At 45.3% G+C, this 21,437-nt stretch overlaps 1 protein-coding gene and 1 non-coding gene across 3 annotated transcripts in view; both read left to right on the plus strand.

Annotated features, from left to right (window-relative positions):
• The first annotated feature begins 261 nt into the window (after positions 1-261).
• Positions 262-21,437, plus strand: part of MSH3 (mutS homolog 3) — a 217,312-nt gene continuing 196,136 nt past the window's right edge. For both annotated transcript variants that reach the window (XM_060201098.1, XM_060201099.1), the window contains exons 1-8: positions 262-564; positions 3,645-3,765; positions 8,122-8,330; positions 11,427-11,633; positions 16,004-16,120; positions 16,393-16,510; positions 17,489-17,631; positions 20,676-20,842. In XM_060201098.1, coding sequence (XP_060057081.1) covers positions 370-564; positions 3,645-3,765; positions 8,122-8,330; positions 11,427-11,633; positions 16,004-16,120; positions 16,393-16,510; positions 17,489-17,631; positions 20,676-20,842 — 1,277 coding nt within the window. In that variant the 5' untranslated portion in view covers positions 262-369. The remainder of the gene's footprint in view (positions 565-3,644; positions 3,766-8,121; positions 8,331-11,426; positions 11,634-16,003; positions 16,121-16,392; positions 16,511-17,488; positions 17,632-20,675; positions 20,843-21,437) is intronic.
• On the plus strand, positions 3,914-4,017 carry LOC132541554 (U6 spliceosomal RNA). The gene has a single exon (XR_009552700.1). It is a non-coding gene; the product is annotated as a U6 spliceosomal RNA (small nuclear RNA).

Genomic DNA, 21,437 nt, shown 5'->3' on the forward strand with positions numbered 1-21,437 from the left:
CCCCTCCCCTCCCCGTCCAATCAGGACCCCGCCAGCCCCCACTACCCATAAAGGCCACGCCCCCGTCCCCACCGGGACCCGCCCCTGCTCCCCGGCCACGCCCCCTGCCCAATCAGGACCCCGCCAGCCCCCACTACCCATAAAGGCCCCGCCCCCAGGCCCACAGACTCCACCCTCTGTCAGACGAGGTCCCGCCTTCTGCCCAATCAGGACCCGCCGGTACCCGTCAAGGCCCCGCCCGTTGCCCGCCAGGCCCCGCCCCTAGGCGCTCGGCTGGGTCGCTACGTGCTCGCGCCTGCAGACGATCAGGTGCGGCGCGGTCCCGCTCGTCCCCAGCTTTGTCCCCGGGCTGTCCTTCCCGGCTCCGCGATGTCACGTCGGAAACCTGCCTCAGGCGGCACCGCGGCCGCCGGCTCAGCTCCTGCCAGGCAAGCGGTTTTGAGCCGATTCTTCCAATCGACGGGAAGCCTGAAAACCACAGCCTACCCCCCGGGTGCAGCCTTGGAGGCGGCCCGGGACTCTGACTCCACAGCGCCCCCAGCGTCCAATTTCCCGCCTCACGTGGTGGGTCAGGGTCAGGACGGGGCGGGGCCAAGTAGGGGAAGGGGCGGGGCTTGTGGGCCTGGCGGGAGGAGGCGGGGCCGCTCGAATTGGGGGGGAGCTTGAGAAGAAAGGGGCGGGGCCGGGGAGGAAAAGGCGGGAAATGTCGGTCTGGTGGGCAGCCTAGGGCTGTTTAAAGATTGTAGTTTCCACTTGGGGTCATAAATAGCGTTGAAGCTGAGCTCACATAGGCTCTTAATGGCAAACTTTTTTTTTTTTTAATTTTAGTATTTTATTTATTAATGAGAGACTGGGCAGGGGAGATAGCATAATGGTTACACTAAAGGACTCATGCCTGAGGCTCCCAAGTCCCAGGTTCAAATCCCCAGCTCCACCATCAGCCAGAGCTGAGCAGTACTCTGGTAAAAAGAGAGAGAGAGGGAGGAAGACAGAGAGAGAGAGAGAGAGAGAGAGAGAGAGCAGTGCTCTGGTTAAAAAAGAGAGAGAGGAGCCGTATTTATTAATGATAGAGTAAAAACCAGAGTGGCCCAGGAGGTGGTGCAGTGGATAAGGCACTGGCCTCACAAGCACCAGATCCCGAGAGTTCAGTCCCCAGCAGCACATGTAACAGTGATGTTTGGTTCCATCTCTCTCTCACACTCTTTTTCCTCCTATCCTTCTCACAAATAAATAAAAGATTAAAAAAAAGAAAAAAGAAAAGAAAACCAGACATCATTCTAGTACATGTGCTGCAGGGGATTGAACTAAGGACCTCATGCTTGAGAGTCCAATGCTTTACCCACTGCGCCACCTCCTGGAGCCCCTGGTGGCAGATGTGAGACAGGAACTCTGGTCTTCTGACGGCCTTTCTGATGAAGATAGGGATCTGTGAGTTTAGGATACACCTTTAGGTCATCTCCTTCCCACACCCCATTTTTGGTTAGTTTATTATAAGAAAACTACTTTTAAATATGTAGTTTTTTTTTTCCTTCTACTTTGTTTTTTATTAGTGATTTAATAATGACTAACAAGGTTGTAAGATAACGGGCACAGTTCCCACCACCAGAGTTCCGTGTCCCATCCCCTCCTTTGGAAGCCTCCCTATTCTTTATCCCTCTGGGAGCATGGACCAGAATTCTTTATGAGATACAGAAGGTAAGTCTGTAGTTTTTAAAAAAGCAGGTCTGCAGGTGTCTTTTTCTCTTTCCTTCTCTATCTACCCCTCCTCTTTCAATTTCTCTCTGTCCTATCCAAGATAATGAAAGGAAAAAAAAGGCCACTAGGAGCAGTGGCTTAATAGTGCTGATACTGAACCCCAGCGACAACTGGAGGTAAAAAAAAAAAAAGATGAAAAAAAAAAGCCTTAGTGAATCCCTAAGGGGAATAAAAATTTCTATGAAATGTGCATGGCTTGGATCTTGAGTCAGAGAAGTAAGGTTTAAATTGTTTCATGTGCATCATCCAGGTAACTTTTTGACAGAAGGTAAGAGGGGGCCATGTGGCGCACCTGGTTGAGCGCACATTTACAGTGCACCAAGGCCGTTGGTTCAAGCCCCTGGCCCCCACCTACAGAGCGAAAGCTTCATGAGTGGTGAAGTAGGACTGCAGGTGTCTGTCTCTTTCTCTCTCTGTCCCTTTCTTCTCAATTTCTCTCCGACTCTATCCAATAATAAATAAGTAAATAAAAAGATTTTTTTTTTTAAATAAAAAAAGCTGGAAGGTGAGAGACAGAGAAGAGACACACCTGGGGCGGTGCTGGGAAGTTTCCTTCTTGTTGGTGGAGAGCTGGGACTTGAACCCAGGTCCTTGTGCATGCTAAGGTATGCACTCAGCTGGTTGAGCCACCACCTGATCCCCAAGACTGCATGTGTTTTAGGGGTTCAACTTCACACCTCTCCAAAATATTGGTCACCGCCACGCCAAACCCACCACCAGTGTCCCTACGCCGTGGCCACACAGTGTGCTGCGTCCGTTTTACCCTTTGGCCTCACTCTTCCTCCTTTTGCGTGATCACCTCAGTTCTGCAGTAAGAGCGTCAGAGATGCGTGTGTTCCCTCCCTTTGTTTCTTCAGATCCCACACGCATGAGCTCGTCTGCTGGTTGCCTTTCTCCTGCTCTCCCTTTATTGGAGATGACTGTCTGCTTCATCCATGCTGTAGCTCGGATACGATTTCTCTTCCCATAACCAAGTGATTTCCTCCTGTTTGAAACTTTAATGCTTTACCCACTGCACTACCTCTTGGACCAACCAAGTAATGTCCTAATATATATATATATAATTGCATCTTATTTGTTTACTTATCCGGTGTTTGGCACTTGAGTTTCTTCGTAATTGTTAGATAGGACAGAGAGAAATTGAGAGAGGACTAGGAGATAGATAGAGGTAAAACAGTCTGTTTTACCGTTTAGTGGGGAGCAGGGGCTCCAACCCGGGTCCTTGTGTTTGGAAATATGTGCGCTTAACCCATTGTGCCACTGCCCGGCCCCTGACACTTGTTTTTACTATATCTCGACTATTGTTCGTAGCACGTCAATGAATAGAGAGGTTCTAGTATCTTTTCAGATTAGTTTTTTGGGCCTTTTTTTTTTTTTTTTTTCTTTTTTCCCCTCCAGGGTTATTGCTGGGCTCGGTGCCTGCACCATGAATCCACCGCTCCTGGAAGCCATTTTTCCTCCTTTTGTTGCCCTTGTTGTTGTAGCCTCCTTGTGGTTATTATTATTGCCATTGTTGATGTTGTTTGTTGTTGGATAAGACAGAGAGAAATGGAGAGAGGAGGGGAAGACAGAGAGGGGGAGAGAAAGACAGACAGCTGCAGACCTGCTTCACCGCCTGTGAAGCGACTCCCCTGCAGATGGGGAGCCGGGGGCTCGAACCGGGATCTTACGCCGGTCCCTGCGCTTTGTGCCACATGCGCTTAACCCGCTGCGCCACCTCCCGACCCCGATTTTGGGCCTTTTGAATAGATACCTAAAGGTGGAATTGCTCAATCACATGGCAGATCTATCTTTAACATTTGGAGAAACCTCTGTGTTGTTTTCTGTAGGGGGTGGACCAATTTACATTCCTGCTAACAATGCCACACCCTGTTCTGACCTTGATATAGATCACACAAAGTGACAAAAGCAAGAAAAGACCACGGCAGAATGATGGGCCTGCTAAAAAGAAAGCAAAGAAAGTGCAAGAAAAGGAGGGAGGGAGGGCCTCCGTGTCATCGGGAAGCCCGGGTGAGTTCTGGGGTTCGGACTCTTCTTGCCTGTCAACCTTGGCTCTGATGGTCTTGAATTCTCTCTCTTTAAAGATTTTATTTTTATTTTTTAAAAAAATCATCGTTATTTATTTATTGGATAGAGACAGTCAGAAATCGAGAGGGATGCCCGCTTCGGCAGCACATATACTAACATTGGAACGATACAGAGAAGATTAGCATGGCCCTGCGCAAGGATGCCATGCAAATTCGTGAAGCGTTCCATATTTTTGAAGAAAACTTACAGTGAAATTCATGAAGCATTCTATCCAGTGCATTGAGGATGCCAGATTGCTCTGTTTTCACAGACTTCTATGGAACATCTTTCTATAATATACATGTTGCATTCACTTCTCTGTTGACACATTGTGATTAAAATGGTGATCATGAAAAAAAATCGAGAGGGAAGGGGGAGATAGAGAGGGAAAGGGAGAGGGAGAGAGAGAGAGAGAGAGAGAGAGAGAGAGAGACCTGCAGCCCTGCTTCCACACTCGCAAAGCTTTCCCCCTGCAGGTGGGGACAGGGAGCTCAAACCCAGATTCTTGTGCTTAATACTATGTGTGCTTAACTGGGTGCACCATTGCCTGGTCCCCTCTTTTTATTTATTACTCCCATTTCTCTTCCTCATTTCTTGATTCTTTTTTTCTTTTTACTAAAGCAATGATCAGCTCTGGTTTATGGTGCTGCAGGGGGCTGAACATGGGACCTGGAGCCTCAGGCACGAGAGTCTCTTTGCATAGCCATTATGCTATCTACCCTCCCCACCCAAACAAAATAAAAAAAAACCAACTCTGTTTCCTTGGGGGTGGGGTGGGAGGGATCTGATCCTGGGACCTGGGAGGTGTGAGGTGGGAACCCTGCCACTGACCTATCCGATGGGCCCATCTCCCTCTTCCACATTTTATTTTTTTAACAAGTTCATTTGTTTTAGTTATTTATATCCCACATGTCAGTGAAACCACCTGCAATTGTTTTTAGTACTATATATATATATGTCTGTTTTTAAATATTTTTTTCACTTCTACCAGAGTCATTGCTGTGGTTCAGTGCCTGCATGATGAATCCACTGCTCATGGTGGCCATCCCCTCCCTTTTTTTTTTATTTGACAGGACAGAGAGAAATTAAGAGGGGAGAAGGAGATAGAGAAGGAGAGAGACAGTCACCTGTAGTATTTCCTTCACTGAATGTGAAGCTTCCCTCCTGCAGGTAGGGAGTGGGGGCTCATTTCTGGGTCTTTGCATGTGGTAATTAATTTTTGTTAAATATTTTTAACGTCCCTAGTGCTTCTCTCGTGAAGCGGCCCTCTGCAGGTGTTTCCACGTGGTCTAGTGTGCTCAAGCCCTGGTCCTAGTACAGCAATTTTTAAAAAATATGTTTATTTTATATTTTCCCTATTATTGTTGTTATTATTATTTATTTCTTTATTGGGGGATTAATGTTTTGCAGTTGACAGTAAGTACAACAGTTTGTACATGCATAACATTTCTCAGTTTTCCATACAACAGTACAACCCCCCACTAGGTCCTCTGCCATCCTGTTCCCAGGACTTGAACTCTTCCCCCTCACCCACCCCAGAGTCTTTTTAACTTTGGTGCAATACACCGACTCCAGTCTAAGCCCAAACCTGGAAGCAACCCAGGTGTCCCAACACCAGATGAGTGACTGAGCAAGTTGTGGTCTATATACACAGTGGAATACGACTCAGCCATTAAAAATGGTGACTTCACCGTTTTCAGCCCATCTTGGATGGAGCTTGAAGAAATCATGTGAAGTGAAATAAGTTGCAAACAGAAGGATGAACATGTGATGATCTCACTCTCAGGCGGAAGCTGAAAAACAAGATCCGAGGAGAAATCCCTAAGCAGCAGCGCCTACATTGCCTTTTCCATAGGAGCCTCTAGTCCTCTCCGGAGGTGCAGGGTGGACCACTGCTCTGAACTCGGAGTTGGGGAGGGCTCTGGGAGTCATACTGCTTTTGAGCCAGTCGTCTTTATTTTAGAATATTCCCCTTATTTCATCTTCAGAGCCGGTCCCCTGTCTCACGAGCGTTTCTTTTTGTTTGCGTGACTGGGTTCTGTTCTTGGTTCCCTTCACTATGACTTGGCCACCCATGGAGGCAGGCATCTTGAGATCTTGACTAGGAGACCACGGTGCCAGACCGTGTCATAGGCTGCTGTGAGATCAACAAAGACAGCACCCGTCTTTAAATTCTTCTGGAATCCATTTTCAATGTAAGTTGAGAGGGCCAGGGCTTGTTCGCAGGTAGATCTTCCTGGGCGGAAACCAGCTTGGGCGGGTGATAGGAATTTCTCTGTAAGAGGAGAAATACGTGACAGAAGCAGCCTCTCAAGGAGTTTGTAACACACGGAGAGGAGAGAAATTGGTCTATAGCTGGCGGCCAGTGTTGGGTCTTTCTTTGGTTTCAAAACCAAAAAAACACTATATCGTTTCTTCTCCAAAACAGAAGATTCCGGGTGCATCTGGGTGACAAGTCTAGCAGATGGAGACTTGTCTCAAGTGGCCTCCCCCAGGGCTTTGTTCTGGCTCCTACGCTATTTAATATTTACATCAATGACCTCCCAGAAACTTCTTCAAGGAAATTCATCTACACCGATGACATCTGCTGTGCTACTCAGGCATCCAAGTTCGACATCCTCGAGGAAACACTCACGAAAGACATGTCTCTGATATCTGACTACTGTAAAAAATGGCAACTAATCCCTAGCACTGCAAAAACGGTATCATCTGTTTTCCATCTACACCATGCCTTGGCCTCGTGTGAGCTTAATGTGCAGCTTGGCGATACGAGAATCCGGCATGAAGCCCAGCCAGTCTATCTTGGCGTTACTCTCGATCGCACTCTGTCATTTCATGATCATCTCATAAAAACTGCAGCAAAGGTGGGCGCGAGGAATCACATCATTGCAAGACTGGCCAGCTCCTCATGGGGCGCGAGCGCTGCCACACTATGATCATCCTCTCTGGCATTCTGCTATTCCACTGCAGAATACTGTGCCCCAGGATGGTTCCGTAGCCCCCATGTCCACTTGGTCGATTCCAAATGATATTCCTCCATGAGGATAATTTCTGGAACCATCCGTTCCACCCCGGTTCCATGGCTGCCAGTTCTTCGCAACATCGCCCCGCCAGATATTCGTGGGGATGCGGCATCATCTAAGTTCATTTCCCACGTCTACGCTCGACCGGACCTGCCAATATACACGGATATCTTCGCCCACCCTGTCCAACGCTTGACGTCTCGTCACCCAATCTGGTCGCCTATGCCTACACTGAACTTCTCTGTTCCAGACTCTTGGAAACAGAGTTGGCAGTCAGCTGAGGTCAAGAACAAACACCTCATCACAGACCCCTGCAAGCGTCAACCCGGCTTTGACCTAGCACGTTATGACTGGGCCCTCCTCAATCGCTATCGAACAGGCCATGGCCGGAGCGCCGCTATGTTCCATCGCTGGGGAGCCAGAGACGACCCGAACTGCCCCTGTGGCTCCAGACAGACTATGACCCACATAGTCAACGACTGCCACCTCTCCAGATTCAAAGGAGGTCTCGAAACTTTACATCAGGCTCAACCTGACGCTGTTGACTGGCTACGGAAGAAGGGCAAACGCTAGAAGAACTATGACTTGGGGTGTGGACATCTAGCACAATGGCTTGGCTTTTCCTTTTTTCTTGCTTCACATATTTCTTTCTCTCTGTCTTTTATTTAAACTTTATTAACTTATTTTTTTTAATTTTGTTTATTTATTTTCCCTTTTGTTGCCCTTGTTGTTTTATTATTGTAGTTATTATTGTTGTCATTGGTGTTGGATAGGACAGAGAGGAATGGAGAGAGGAGGGGAAGACAGAGGGAGAGAAAGACAGACACCTGCAGACCTGCTTCACCGCCTGTGGAGCGGCTCCCCTGCAGGTGGAGAGCTGGGGGGGCTCGAACTGGGATCCTTATGCCAGTCCCTGCGCTTAACCCGGTGCGCTGCCGCCCAACTCCCTTATGATCTGATAGAACAGAGAGAAATTGGGAGGGGGTGATAGAGAGGGAGAAAGACAGAGACCTGCAGCCCTGCTGTACCACTCGTGAAGCTTCCCCCCTGCAGGTGGGGACCGGGGGCTTGAGCCTGGGTCCTCCTGCGTGGTGACACATGCGCTTAACGAGCTGCGCCACTGCCTGGCCCCCATGATATTTCTTTATTTCTTCATCACCTTAGAATTCGATCATTGCTTCAATGAGTACCTCCCTCTAAAAATTCTAAACTGTTACTGAATAGACAGCATGAAATCAAAAGGCAAGTATTGTTTTTCTTTTTATGTTTTTCTAAGAGCCGAAGAAATGTCTGAGGACCAGGAGTGTTCTAAAGTCGCTGGAAAAATTGAAAGCATTCTGCTGTGACTCCGCCCTCCCTCAAACTAGAGTTGAGATAGAACCACCCCATGAGAAATTTGCAGTCCTGCCAAGATGTACTGATTTTGAGGATATCACCCTGCAACGTGCAAAGAACGCAGCTTCTTCTGATGATGTCAAGCCCCAGGTTAGTCAGACGGTATGTGACTGTTACACAGGCAAATGTCCCTGAACCTGAAGTGGTTGGTTTTGAGTCTGTTTGGTTTTGTCGGTTCACAGAGGGTAACGGCTCTCAGGCTTTGCTGAGCATATGAATGTCCTGAGGGAGCTTTGGTTCTTTTAAATCAGTAGACATTCTGATTTGCTATGTGTGTGTTTCTCCCCTCCAGGGTTATTGCTGGGCTCGGTGCCTGCACCATGAATCCACCGCTCCTGGAGGCCATTTTTTCCCCCCTTTTCTTGCCCTTGTAGCTTCGTTGTGGTTATTATTATTGCCCTTGTTGATGCAATTCGTTGTTGGATAGGACAGAGAGAAATGGAGAGAGGAGGGGAAGACAGAGAGGGGGAGAGAAAGACAGACACCTGCAGACCTGCTTCACCGCCTGTGAAGTGACTCCCCTGCAGGTGGGGAGCCGGGGGCTTGAACCGGGATCCTTACACTGGTCCCTGCGCTTTGTGCCACATGCGCTTAACCCGCTGTGCCACCGCCTGACCCCCGGTTTGCTGTTTTAAGGTGAGCCAGAGAGACAGGTACCACATCACTAAAATTATGGTAGAGCTCTCTAGCTATTCTGAAATGCAGATTACAGTGATGGAGCAAAAGTTAAATTCCCTTGTGACGCTGTCATGAAAACCAGTAATGAATCAGAAACAGTAGAAGCAGCCATTTTCATGTAGTTTATCCCTGAATTTACTAGTATATGAACTAAATTTCCAACCTGAAAACTTCAAAATATCCCTATAAGCCAGAAACCATGCTAATCAGGAGAGCTGTCTAATTGTCTCTTTTGTACAAATTCGTCTCATTAGCAAAGAATTTGCTCTACACTATTAGAACTAAATAGTTTTTTACGTCAAAGTAAGTAGCAGGAATATTAATATTAAAATTTTAATTTTTAAAATATTTTTCTTCATCTATTACTGAATAGAGACAGAAATGGAGAGGCGTGCGAGAGAGAGAGTCAGAGAGACACCCGTAGCTCTCCTTCACCACTTTCCCCCTGCAGGTGGGGACCAGGGGCTTGAACCTGGGGCCTTGTGCACTGTAATGTGAGTGCTCAACCAGGTGCACCACTGCCTGGCCCCTAAAAATTTCAATTTGTACTTTTTAAATTATTTATTTAGGAAAGGAGACATTAACAAAACCATAGGATAGGAGGGGTACAACTCCACACAATTCCCACCACCCAATCTCCATATCCCACCCCCTCCCCTGATAGCTTTCCCATTCTCTATCCCTCTGGGAGCATGGACCCAGGGTCATTGTGGGTTGCAGAAGGTGGAAGGTCTGGCTTCTGTAATTGCTTCCCCGCTGAACATGGGCGTTGACTGGTCGGTCCATACTCCCAGTCTGCCTCTCTCTTTCCCTAGTAGGATGAGTCTCTGGGGAAGCGGAGCTCCAGGACACATTGGTGGGGTCTTCAGTCCAGGGAAGCCTGGCCGGCATCCTGATGGCATCTGGAATCTGGTAGCTGAAAAGAGAGCTAACATACAAAGCCAAACAAATTGTTGAATAATTATGAACCTAAAGACTGGAATAGTGCAGATGAAGTGTTGGGGGACAATTTGTACTTTATTCTTTCCAAAAGCTCTTTTAAAAATTAAAAAAAATATTTTTATATATTTTAATGAGAAAGAGAGAGAGATCCATAGAGAAAGACAGAAGAAAGGGCAGAGCACTGCTCAGGTCTGATTTATGTTGGTACTGGGAATTGAACTTGGAACCTTAGAGCCTCAAGCATGAAAATCTTTTGCATAACCATTATTCCGTCTCCCCAGCCCTCTTTCCAGAAGCTCTTTACCATAATCCCATAATTCCACCAATTGTGGTTTGTTCTTAAAATAAAGATTTATACTCTATACTGACTTTTAGTTTGAACCTGGAAATGTAAAACCCTCAGTGCAACTTCTTTTGCTGGCTAGATGTTGAAAGTCATCTTGTCTTACTCACTGAGAAAGAGAGAACTTCAACTTCAGTTACTTTTTGTGCCTTACCCATCTGGGAATAAACAAAGAAAACGCCTTAGTTACGAGTTCAATAAAGCCAATTTTGAAAGAATTATATAAAACTTAAAAATATGTCTAATTTCAAAACTTGCCTAAATAATTATGTAGTAGTTGGACTGGGGAGATGGAACAATAATTATGTAAACGACATTTATACCCGAGGCCCTAAGGCCCCGGGTTCTATCAGCAGCAGCACAAGTCAGACCTGAGCAGTGCTCTGATCTCTCTCTCTCTCTCTGTGTCTTTCCCTCATAATAGCTCTTATTATAATAAAATAAATTAAAAAATCGTATAGTTGCTAATTTTCCTAGTTTTTACATTAAAAATCATATATATATATTTAAATCTTTCTTTATTGGATAGAGATAGCCAGTAATTAAGGAATGAGGTGATAGGGAGAAAGACAGAAGCATCACTGCTTTAGAACTCGCAAAACTTTCCTCTTGCAGGTGGGGTCTGCAGGCTTGAACCTTGGTCCTTGCATATTGTGACATTTGCACTCAACTAGGTGCACCACCACCCTGCCCCTGAAAAAAAAATCTTTAAACACAAAAATTTGCCTGTCAGGGGTCAGGCAGTAGCGCAGCAGGTTAAGCGTACATGGTGCAAAGTGCAAGGACTGGCATGTAAGGACCCCAGTTCAAGCCCCAGCTCCCCACATGAAGGGGGATCGCTTCACAGACGGTGAAGCAGGTCAGCAAGTGTCTATCTTTCTCTCCTCCTCTCTTTCTTCCCCTCCTCTCTCCATTTCTCTCTGTCTATCCAGTAACAACGACAGCAGTAACCACAACAATGATGAACAACAATGGCAAAAAAAAGGGTAAAAGTGGCCTCCAGGAGCAGTGGATTCATAGTATAGGCACCAACCCCAGCAATAACCCTTGAGACAAAAAAATAAAAATAAAATAAAATAAAATAATTGTCATGTATTCCTGTAAACTTTTCCTTTTGATTTACCAATTATTAATTTTATGCTAAATTTGTATTCTTTCTCCTTGGGCACTATTGTTATGGTAATATTTTTAAAATCATGATAAAAACATATTTTGGTTGCCAGCACAAGACAGTTCTGGATGTCAGTCATTTGGGATCATCAACCAGGAGTTCTGAGAAAACTTCTGACCCAAAACCACCTAACAGACGAACCAAGAGCATGTACACGCCACTGGAACTGCAGTACATAGAGATGAAGCAGCAGCAGAGAGACGCCATCCTGTGTGTGGAGTGTGGGTATAAGTACAGGTTCTTTGGGGAAGATGCGGAGGTAAGGACTTTGTAGAAAACAAAGTTTCATGTTTTTCTCGTCTAACTTTAAATATTTAAAGTTTTCAGTAGTTTTGTTTCATTTTTCCGACCTTCTCAGAAAGCCCATGTATTCATGTAACCTTTAAAAATGTTGTTATGGGGACTCGGGCTGTAGCGCAGCGGGTTAAGTACACGTGGCGCAAAGCGCAAGGACTGGCATGTAAGGATCCCGGTTCCCCCGGCTCCCCACCTGCAGGGGTCGCTTCACAGGCGGTGAAGCAGGTCTGCAGGTGTCTATCTTTCTCTCCTCCTCTCTGTCTTCCCCTCCTCTCTCCATTTCTCTTTGTCCTATCCAACAACGACAACAACAATAATAACTACAACAATAAAACAACAAGGGCAACAAAAGGGAATAAATAAATAAATATTAAAAATAATAATAAAGAAATAAAAATGCTGTCACGGTGGTCTGGGAGGTGGCGCAGTGGATAAAGCATTGGGCTCTCGAGCATGAGGTCCTGAGTTCAATCCCCCAGCAGCATATGTACCGGAGTGATGTCTGGTTCTTTGTCTCTCCTCCTATGTTTCTCATGAATAAATAAATAAATAAATTCTTAAGAAAAAAATTCTGTCACAGGGCTCAGGTGGCATCAGACCAGGTTAAGTGCACATAGTGCAAAGTTCAAGGACTGGTGTAAGGATCCCAGTTCGAGTCCCCGGCTCCCCACCTGCAGGGGAGTCGCTTCATAGGCGGTGAAGCAGGTCTGCAGGTGTCTGTCTTTCTCTCCCTCTCTGTCTTCCCCTCCTCTCTCCATTTCTCTCTGTCCTGTCCAACAATGATGACATCAATAACAACAACAATTACTACAACAACAATAAAAACAAGGGCAACAAAAAGGAAATAAATAAATATTTTTTAAAAAAGAAGAGTTGTATGAAACGTTCTGTTTACTCATAATTAATGAACTGTCAGTCAGGATCATAACTGAATCTTAATAGAAAAACACTTTAATTGTACTGGCCACCAACAGAAGGCATCTAAAATCTTAGAGACTTCGATATGTCAGGAGTTGATATGACAAGGGTCCTTTAAGACCTTGTCTATATTGGATTTGTGTTTGAAGACTTGATGTAGGCCCATATTAGGAAGGTTCAACATGGCTTGTAGTGCTCTTGGTACTGGGAGAAGCTTTGGTGGCATCTCTCTCTGTCTGTCTGTCTGAAAAAAGCTGACCTCAACAATGACTAAAAAAAAAGAAGTGATTTTAGGGGCCGGGTGGTGGCACACCTGGTTGAGTGTGCACATGTTAGAATGCACAGGGACCTAGGTTCAAGCCCCTGGTCTGCTCCTGCAGGGGGAAAGCTTTGTAAGTTGTTCAGCAGTGCTGCAGGTGTCTTTCTGTCTCTCTCCCTCTTTTTTTTTCTTTTTAACCAGATCACTGCTCAGCTCTGGCTTATGGTAGTACAGGGAACTGAACCTAGGACTTTGGAGCCTGCTCAGGCACAGGAGTCTCTTTGCATAACCATTATGCTGTCTACCCCTGCCCCACTCTCTCTCCTCTGTCTTCTCCTATTCTCTTGATTTCTGACTGTTTCTATCTAATAAAGACAATAAATTAAGTAACAAATACCAAAGAATCATTATTAAGAAAGTGGAAGAAAAAAAAAAAAGAAGTGACTTAGCATCTAGCGAGCAAGCTTAGGAAAAGCATTAGCTGATGATACCATTTGTAGGATCGTGGCTGATGGTGGTGATTTCAGTTCGGGGTCTACGAGCAAGCTTAGGAAAAGCATTAGCTGATGAAACCGCTTGTGGGATCGTGGCTGATGGTGATTTCAGTTCGGGGCCTGCTGCATCAGGCAGCAGCAGAGAGAGTCAGTGGCCCGCCTGCCGCAGTATTAGTGGGAAATGAATACTTGGTCATTTGTTTTTTTTCTTCTTCTTTCAGTTTTCTAGATCCTCTTGTCGTGGGGAAGTGTGTTCTTTAGCTGGGATAGTGTGGTGCTGTGTTCTGCTATGAAATTAGACTTTGAAAATGAGTCTCTTTGTTGCTGAGGACATAATTGGTGTCCTCACAGCAAATGGATGAAAGAAAATGCTGTTCTTGGGTGGGAGTGTATAGCATAATGGTTATGCAAACAAACTGTCACAACTGAGGCTCCGAAGTCCCAGGTTCAATCTCCCGCACTACCCCACAAGCCAGAGCTGACCAGTGCTCTTGTAGAAAGAAAGAAAGAGAGAGAAAGAAAGAAAGGAAGAAAGAAAGAAAATGCTGCTCTCTATGCCCTCTTTTTTTTTAAGTGTTTTTTAAAAGTTTTTTTTTATTATCTTTATTTATTTGATAGAGATAGTCAGAAGCCCAGAAGGAAGGGGGTAATAGAAAGAGACAGAGACAAGAGAAACCCCTGCAGCACTGCTTCACTATTTGCAAAGCTTTCCCCCTATAGGTGGGGTGCCCTCCTTTCTAGGTTGAGTAAATCCAGTGCTGACCAACAATAAGTACTGATGTTTACCTTCTTTGCTGTGATAAACCAATCACGTATTGATTAGAGATGGGTGGCAAAAGAGAGCAGGAGTGCTGGAATGAGCAGGGACACAACAAAAAGAGAAAACTGCAGACTGTATCTCTAAAGAACGTGGATGCTCAAATACTGAACAAAATTCTAGCCAGCCAGATACTATGTTACATGGTATATTAAAAAGGATATTTAAAAGAGTATTCATCATGACCAAATGGGGTTTATCCCAGGGATGCAAGGTTGGTTTAATATGGAAATCAGTCAATGTGATCCACCACGTCAATAAAAGCAAGACCAAAAACCACATGACTATATCAATAGATGCAGAGAAAACCTTTGACAAAATCCAAATTACCCTTATGATCAAAAATAGGAATAGGTGGAGAATTCCTCAAGATAGTGGAGTCTATATATAGCAAACCTACAGTCAACTTCATACTCAATGGTGAAAAACTGGAAGCATTTCCACTCAGATCAGGTACTAGATAGGGATGCCCACTATTACCATTACTATTCAACATAGTGTTGGAAGCTCTTGCCATAGCAGTCAGGCAGGAGCAAGGAATTAAAGGCATACAGATTGGAAGAGAAGAAGTCAGACTCTCCCTATTTGCAGATGACATGATAGTATACATGGAAAAACCTAAGGAATCCAGCAGGAAGCTTTTGGAAATCATCAGGTGGTTTAGTAAGGTATCAGGCTACCAAATCTAACATACAAAAGACAGTGGCATTTCTCTATGCAAACACTAAGTTAGCAGAAGAACAAACTCACAACAGGAATTAGGATTCCATGGCTCCACTGTATCATATCCAAGTCATGTGCTTTACAGAAAAAAAGTAGTAATCGGGTGTTTCTGCCTCTTCAGCATTTCAATCATGCAAATCAATCGTGCAAGATTAGCCCATTAACCGGGCCAGGGTCCTTTCTTCTGACTGCCTCTGAGACTCATCTGATCCAGACTCATGATTCATGTCTACATTACACGTGTATACAGCTCTGAATTTCCAGTTTCCTTGCATGCGTTATGTAGCGTGTTTTTATTTCCTTATAGCTTCACCCTTGCTGCATTGAACAGTTACAGTAGAGAAAGCCCAGCAGGTTCAGGTTTTGTTCTATCTGAGGTCACAGAAGGGCTGACCTGTTTTTCTCTTTAAGTATAGATGCTGGCCCTCAAATTAGGCCATGGAAAATGCCCCCTCCCAAAAAAAAAGTAGATTAAACTATAGGCTTATACACAGAAAATATATTTAAAGTATTAACTAGGGGCCAGGCAGTGGTACGCCTGGTTATGTGCAAACATGTTATGGTGCTCAAGGACCCAGGTTCAAGCCCCTGATCCCCACCTGCAGGGGGAAAGCTTCACAAGTGGTGAAGCAGGGCTGCAAATGTCTCTCTGTCTCTCTCCCTCTCTGCCTCCCCCTCTCAATTTCTTTCTGTCTCTATCCAATAATAAATAAATAAAAATATTTAAAAAAAGTAAATTATTGGGGAGTCGGGTGGTAGCGCAGCAGGTTAAGCGCACGTGGCGCAAAGTGCAAGAACAGGCTTAAGGATCCCGGTTCGAGCCCTGGCTCCTCACCTGCAGGGGATTCGCTTCACAGGCGGTGAAGCAGGTCTGCAGGTGTCTCTCTTTCTCCCCCTCCCCTCTGTCTTCCCCTTCTCTGTCCATTTCTCTCTGTCCTATCCAACAACAATGAACTACAATAAATAAATAAATTTATTTTTTAAAAAAGTAAAATATTAAATGGTATACCGCACAGTTAATTAAAAGTACATGAATGGGGTTTTAACCGCGTGAACAAACACCACACATGAAGTATTGAACTAGAAACCTATTGATATTCTCTTTCTCTCTTCCTCTTCAGATTGCAGCCCGGGAGCTGAATATTTATTGTCACTTGGATCACAACTTCATGACGGCCAGCATACCTACACACAGACTGTTTGTTCATGTGCGCCGCCTTGTGGCAAAAGGATATAAGGTCAGCATTCACTCTCACTGCGGGGCGTGGGAGATGGGAGAGAATATTCTTTTCCTTCCCGAGAGCCACAGTGTTTAGGAAGGTGGAAACTGATTGGAGAATCTGTAACAGCGATTAGCATTATTTCATTATGGGTGTGGACATACTAGATACTTAGGGTCATGATTTTAAAAGATCTCTGGTACATGTGTTAGAATCAGTCATTTAAAATCTTGAAAAAAAATTGAATTCTCGTCCTATTTGATATTGACGACTTGTTATTTTTGTTGAAGGTTGGGGTGGTAAAGCAAGTGGAAACAGCTGCATTAAAGGCCATAGGGGACAACAAGAGTTCCGTCTTCACCCGGAAACTGACCGCTCTTTATACCAAAGCTACACTCATTGGAGAAGATATCCTTACCCCTCTTAAATACTGTCATTTTTTTTTCCCCCTTTAAATAATCTTCCTTTTTCTAATTGTTCTTTGCATGGGTACCTTTTGGTGAAATAAGGCAGTATGTCTGTCTGACCTTTGGTTAGTGAACAACTGAAGAGGAAATGGTTGGTAATGGGTGAAAAATGTGGCATTTTCCAAATGCCACAGTAAAAGGTGAGTTCATTATAGTCTGAGAGCAAGGAAAAAAAAAGATGGCTGGCTAGCAACAGGTTTGAAATCACAATTTCCTTAAACTTTTCTAGTTAGTGATTCAGTGTGCAGGGCTACTCCTAGCACGATACCTAAAAATAATAACTTATAAATTCCCCCTTCGTTGAGATCTGTAGGGAATAAATAAGTGACTGGGAAAATAGCACAACAGTTTTCTTTTTTCTTAATATATTTTTTTATATTTATTTCCCCTTTTGTTGTCCTTGTTTTTCATTGTTGTAGTTATTATTGTTGTTGTTATTGATGTCGTCTTTGTTAGATAGGACAGAGAGAAATGGAGAGGAGGGGAAGATTGAGAGGAGGAGAGAAAGACAGACACCTGCAGACCTGCTTCACCGCCTGTGAAGTGACCCTCCTGCAAGTGGGGAGCCGGCGGCTCGAACTGGGATCCTTATGCCGTTCCTTGCGCTTTGAGCCATGGGTGTTTAACCCGCTGTGCTACCGCCCGACTCCCAGCACAACAGCTTTCTAAACAGACATTTAGGCTTGTGGTTTGAAGTTCCCAAGTTAAATTCCCAGCAGAGTAGTGATCCGTTAAAAGAATTGAAAGGGGGAGATAGCAGAATGGTTTTGCAAAATGCCTAAACGCCTGACGCACCAGAGTTCTCAGGCTCGATCCCTAACACGGCCATAAGCTCGAGCCTCAGGCATGAGAGTCTGTGAGCGTAACCATTCTGCTACCCATCCCACTCCAGTAGATATTTTTCTTTACTCCACGTTACATGTGGATCCTTTAATCAAACTGGATGATGCTGTCAATGTCGATGAAATAATGACTGATACTTCTACCAGCTTTCTTCTGTGTATCTGTGAAAATAAGGAGAACGCCAAGGACGCTAAAGGGAGTGTCTTCATTGGGGTGGTGGTAAGTCCTTTGTCGATGAAGATGAAGAGTCAGTTTTGGCTGTATCTCTAAGTGTGCGTGATTGTGAATGGCTCAGAGTCAGGATAACTGAAGAAGTGTGCCTGTAGGTAACCATACTAGAAGACTTTGTTTCCCCCTCATGGTATCATATGTTCAATTACTTTTTTTTTTCTTTAATGGTGTGTGTGGGGGAGGTTAATGTCTTACAGTCAACAGTAAATACGGTAGTTGGTGCATGGGTAACACTGCTCAGCTTTGCATATGACATTCTAGTCCCCCTCCACCCCCAGGTCCTCCTCCACCATACCCAGTGGAAAGAGAGAGAGAGAGAAAAAGAGAGAGAGAGAGAGAGAGAGAACGAACTTGGGGCTGGAAATAAGATACAGGGTACGGATGATTCTTTTTTTTTCTTACCTGCTTCACAGCTTGTGAAGCGACACCCCCTGCAGATGGGGAGCGGGGTGAGGGGTGGGGTAGGGTGGTGTGGGGCAGGGCGCTGGTCCTTAAGCTTTGCGCCATGTGTGCGTAACCCATTGCGCTCTTGAGTGGCTCCAGTTCGGACAGTTCTGAAGAGACTGTAGTTGACTTTCTAGCAATAGTGTATCAGTGTCAGGACTGGCTTTTCTCTTGCTGGTACCCTGTGTCCTACACCCCCATGTATTTCTTTCTTTCTTTTTTTTTTTTTTGCCTCTAGGGTTATTGCTGGGCTCGGTGCCTACACCATGAATCCACTGCTCCTGGAGGCCATTCCCCCCCCCCCCCCCCCCGTTGCCCTTATTGTTGTAGCCTTGTTGTGGTTATCGTTGTTGTTGATGTCGCTTGTTGTTGGACAGGACAGAGAAAATTGGAGAGAGGAGGGGAAGACAGAGAGGGGGAGAGAAAGATAGACACCTGCAGACCTGCTTCACCGCCTGTGGAGCGACTCCCTTGCAGGTGGAGAGCTGGGGGCTTGAACCGGGATCCTTCTGCCTATCCTTGCGCTTTGTGCCATGTGCGCTTAACCCACTGCACTACCGCCCGACCCCCATGCATTTCTTTAAAAAATTTTTTTTTAATTGATTTAATCTGACCGACAAGACTGTAGGATAAAGTGGTACAATTCCACACAATTCTCACCACTAGAGCTCCGTATCCCATCCCCTCCATTGGAAGCTTTCCTGTTCTTTGTCACTGTGGGAGTATGGACCCAGGATCATTATGGGATGAAGAAGGTAGAAGGTCTGGCTTCTGTCATTGCTTCTCCACTGGACATGGGTGTTGGCAGGGGGATCCACACCCCCAGCCTGTTTCTGTCTTTCCCTAGTGGGGCAGGGCTCTGGGGGTGGGGTTCCAGGACACATTGGTGAGGTCGTCTGCCCAGGGAAGTCAGGTTGGCATCACGGTAGCATCTGCAACTTGGTGGCTGAAAAGCATTAAGATGTAAAGCAGAACTAACTGTTTAATAATCAGGAGTCTGAAGGCAAACATATAGCAGATGAGATTTGGTGTCTCCATGCATTTCTTAAACATCAGTAATGGATCAGAACATGGCCTGTGGAATCAAATGACATAGATTTGAATCTTGGCTCCACCACTAAGAAAGGTGAAGAAGACCCTTCTCTTATCTCTTCCAGACTACGGTCTTTTCTAGTCTGTCTTTGTTAGTGTTGGCCAGAGGGCACTAGGGGGTGGCATTTAGTTATGGTTATTTGCCTGGGTAGACTTGGCATTTAGAGACTGTTACATTTGATCTGATTTGATACAAAATTCAGGATCTTTATTAATTTTACATAGTGAAATAGTAATTTATTACAACTAGCAGTGTCGCCAGACATGGGTTTTGGTGGCTAACCACATACAGAGAAGCAACTGTTTTTGTGAAGAGAAAAACAAAGGTAGGTACCCTCCTCTCCTGCGTCCCTCACTTCCCATCCCTCGCCAGCCCAGAACCGCTTAGCTCAGAAATGCTGACGGTGGCACTGAGAAAGAGGTGGGTGAGCATTTCTGTTTGTTTTGACAAGTGCAATAGGTTAATACCAGACCAGTTGGACTGGTAACAGTTTCTCAGCTTTTAAAAAAAATATTTATTTATTTATTTTCCCATTTGTTGCCCTTGTTGTTTAATATTGTTGTGGTTATTGATGGGGGCTCGAACCGCGATCCTTACGCCAGTCCTTGCACTTTGCACCATGTGCACTTACCCCACTGCACCACTGCCCGACTCCCATTCCAGTTTCTCAGCTTTGTCTTCTCCTTCCTTTATCTTGGGACGTTTTTTTAAAAAAATATATTTATTTATTTATTATTGGATTGAGACAGAGAATTTGAGAGGGAAGAGGGATATAGAAAGGGAAAGAGAGAGGGTCGGGCGGTGGCGCAGTGGGTTAAGCACGTGTGACGTAAAGCGCAGGGTCCGGTGTAAGGACCCCGGTTCAAGCCCCCGGCTCCCCACCTGCAGGGGAGTCGCTTCACAGGCGGTGAAGCAGGTCTGCAGGTGTCTGTCTTTCTCTCTCCTTCTCTGTCTTCCCCTCCTCTCTCCATTTCTCTCTGTCCTATCCAACAACGAATTGTGTCAACAAGGGCAATAATAATAACCACAACGAAGCTACAATAAGGGCAACAAAAGGGGGAAAAAAATGGCCTCCAGGAGAGGTGGATTCATGGTGCAGGCACCGAGCCCAGCAATAACCCTGGAGGAAGAAAAAAAAAAAAAAGAAAGAAAGAAAGGGAAAGAGACAGAGAGACACCTGCAGCCCAGCTTCATTACTCATGAAGCTTTCTCCCTGCAGGTGGGGACCAGGGGCTTCTCAATTTCTCTCTGTCCTATTCAATAAAATAGAAAAAATGACCTCCGGGAGCAGTGGCTTCATAGTGCAGGCACTGAGCCCCAGCTACAACCCTAGAGGCCAAAAAAAAAAAAAAAAAAAGAAAAAAGAAAAGAAAAAGAAAGGGAGTCCATGCTAGTGAATGTGTGATTTTGACTGTTTTCTTGTTTACATATGCAGCGCCACAGTTAAAACCGGGGCACATGCCTCCGCGGTGACATTCTCTTCTGCTGTTTGCAGGGAGTACAACCTGCCACAGGTGAGGTTGTGTTTGATAGCTTCCAGGACTCTGCTTCCCGTGCACAGCTGGAGACGCGCATAGTGTGCCTGCAGCCCGTGGAGCTGCTGCTCCCGTCACGCCTGTCAGATCAAACAGAAACACTCATCCGAAGAAGCACGGCGGTCAGGTAAGTGGACACGTGGCTGGAAAGCTGTTGATTCCGAAACTTCCAATTTCATTCCCGAACTTATGCTTATTAAAGTCATCAAGAAGTTTTTGCTAGTAAAAAAATATTTCAGTATTAGCAGTAGACATTTCAAAAAAAAAAAAAAAAAGAGAGAGAAAAGAAAAACAAAAACAAAGTTACTCATAATATCATCTTACTGTCTCACTTTAGAAAGTCTTTCTTTTTTGCCACTGGGGTCATCTCTGTGGCTTGGTGCTGGTTCTTATGAATCCACCACTCCTGGTGGCTGATTTTTTCCCCCCTTTCTATTTTATTTGACAGGACAGAGAGAAATTGAGAGAGAGAAGGAGAGAGACAAATAGACACCTGTAGGCCTGCTTCGCCACTCTGCAGGTGGGGAGCTGGGGCTCGAACCCCGGTCCTTGCACATGGTGATATGGGCACTTAGCTGGGTGCACCACTACCCTGCTCCCCAGCAATTTTCTTTAGTTTTTCTTCTTCTTTTTTTTAATAAATTTATTTAGTTTTGAGGTAACCTTGTCTTATGAGACTCTGCGTGTTTCAGTACAGCGTCACGTCTCCCAGCTTTGATCGT

Source organism: Erinaceus europaeus, chromosome 11 (assembly GCF_950295315.1).
Source record: "Erinaceus europaeus chromosome 11, mEriEur2.1, whole genome shotgun sequence".
Classification (NCBI taxonomy): domain Eukaryota; kingdom Metazoa; phylum Chordata; class Mammalia; order Eulipotyphla; family Erinaceidae; genus Erinaceus; species Erinaceus europaeus.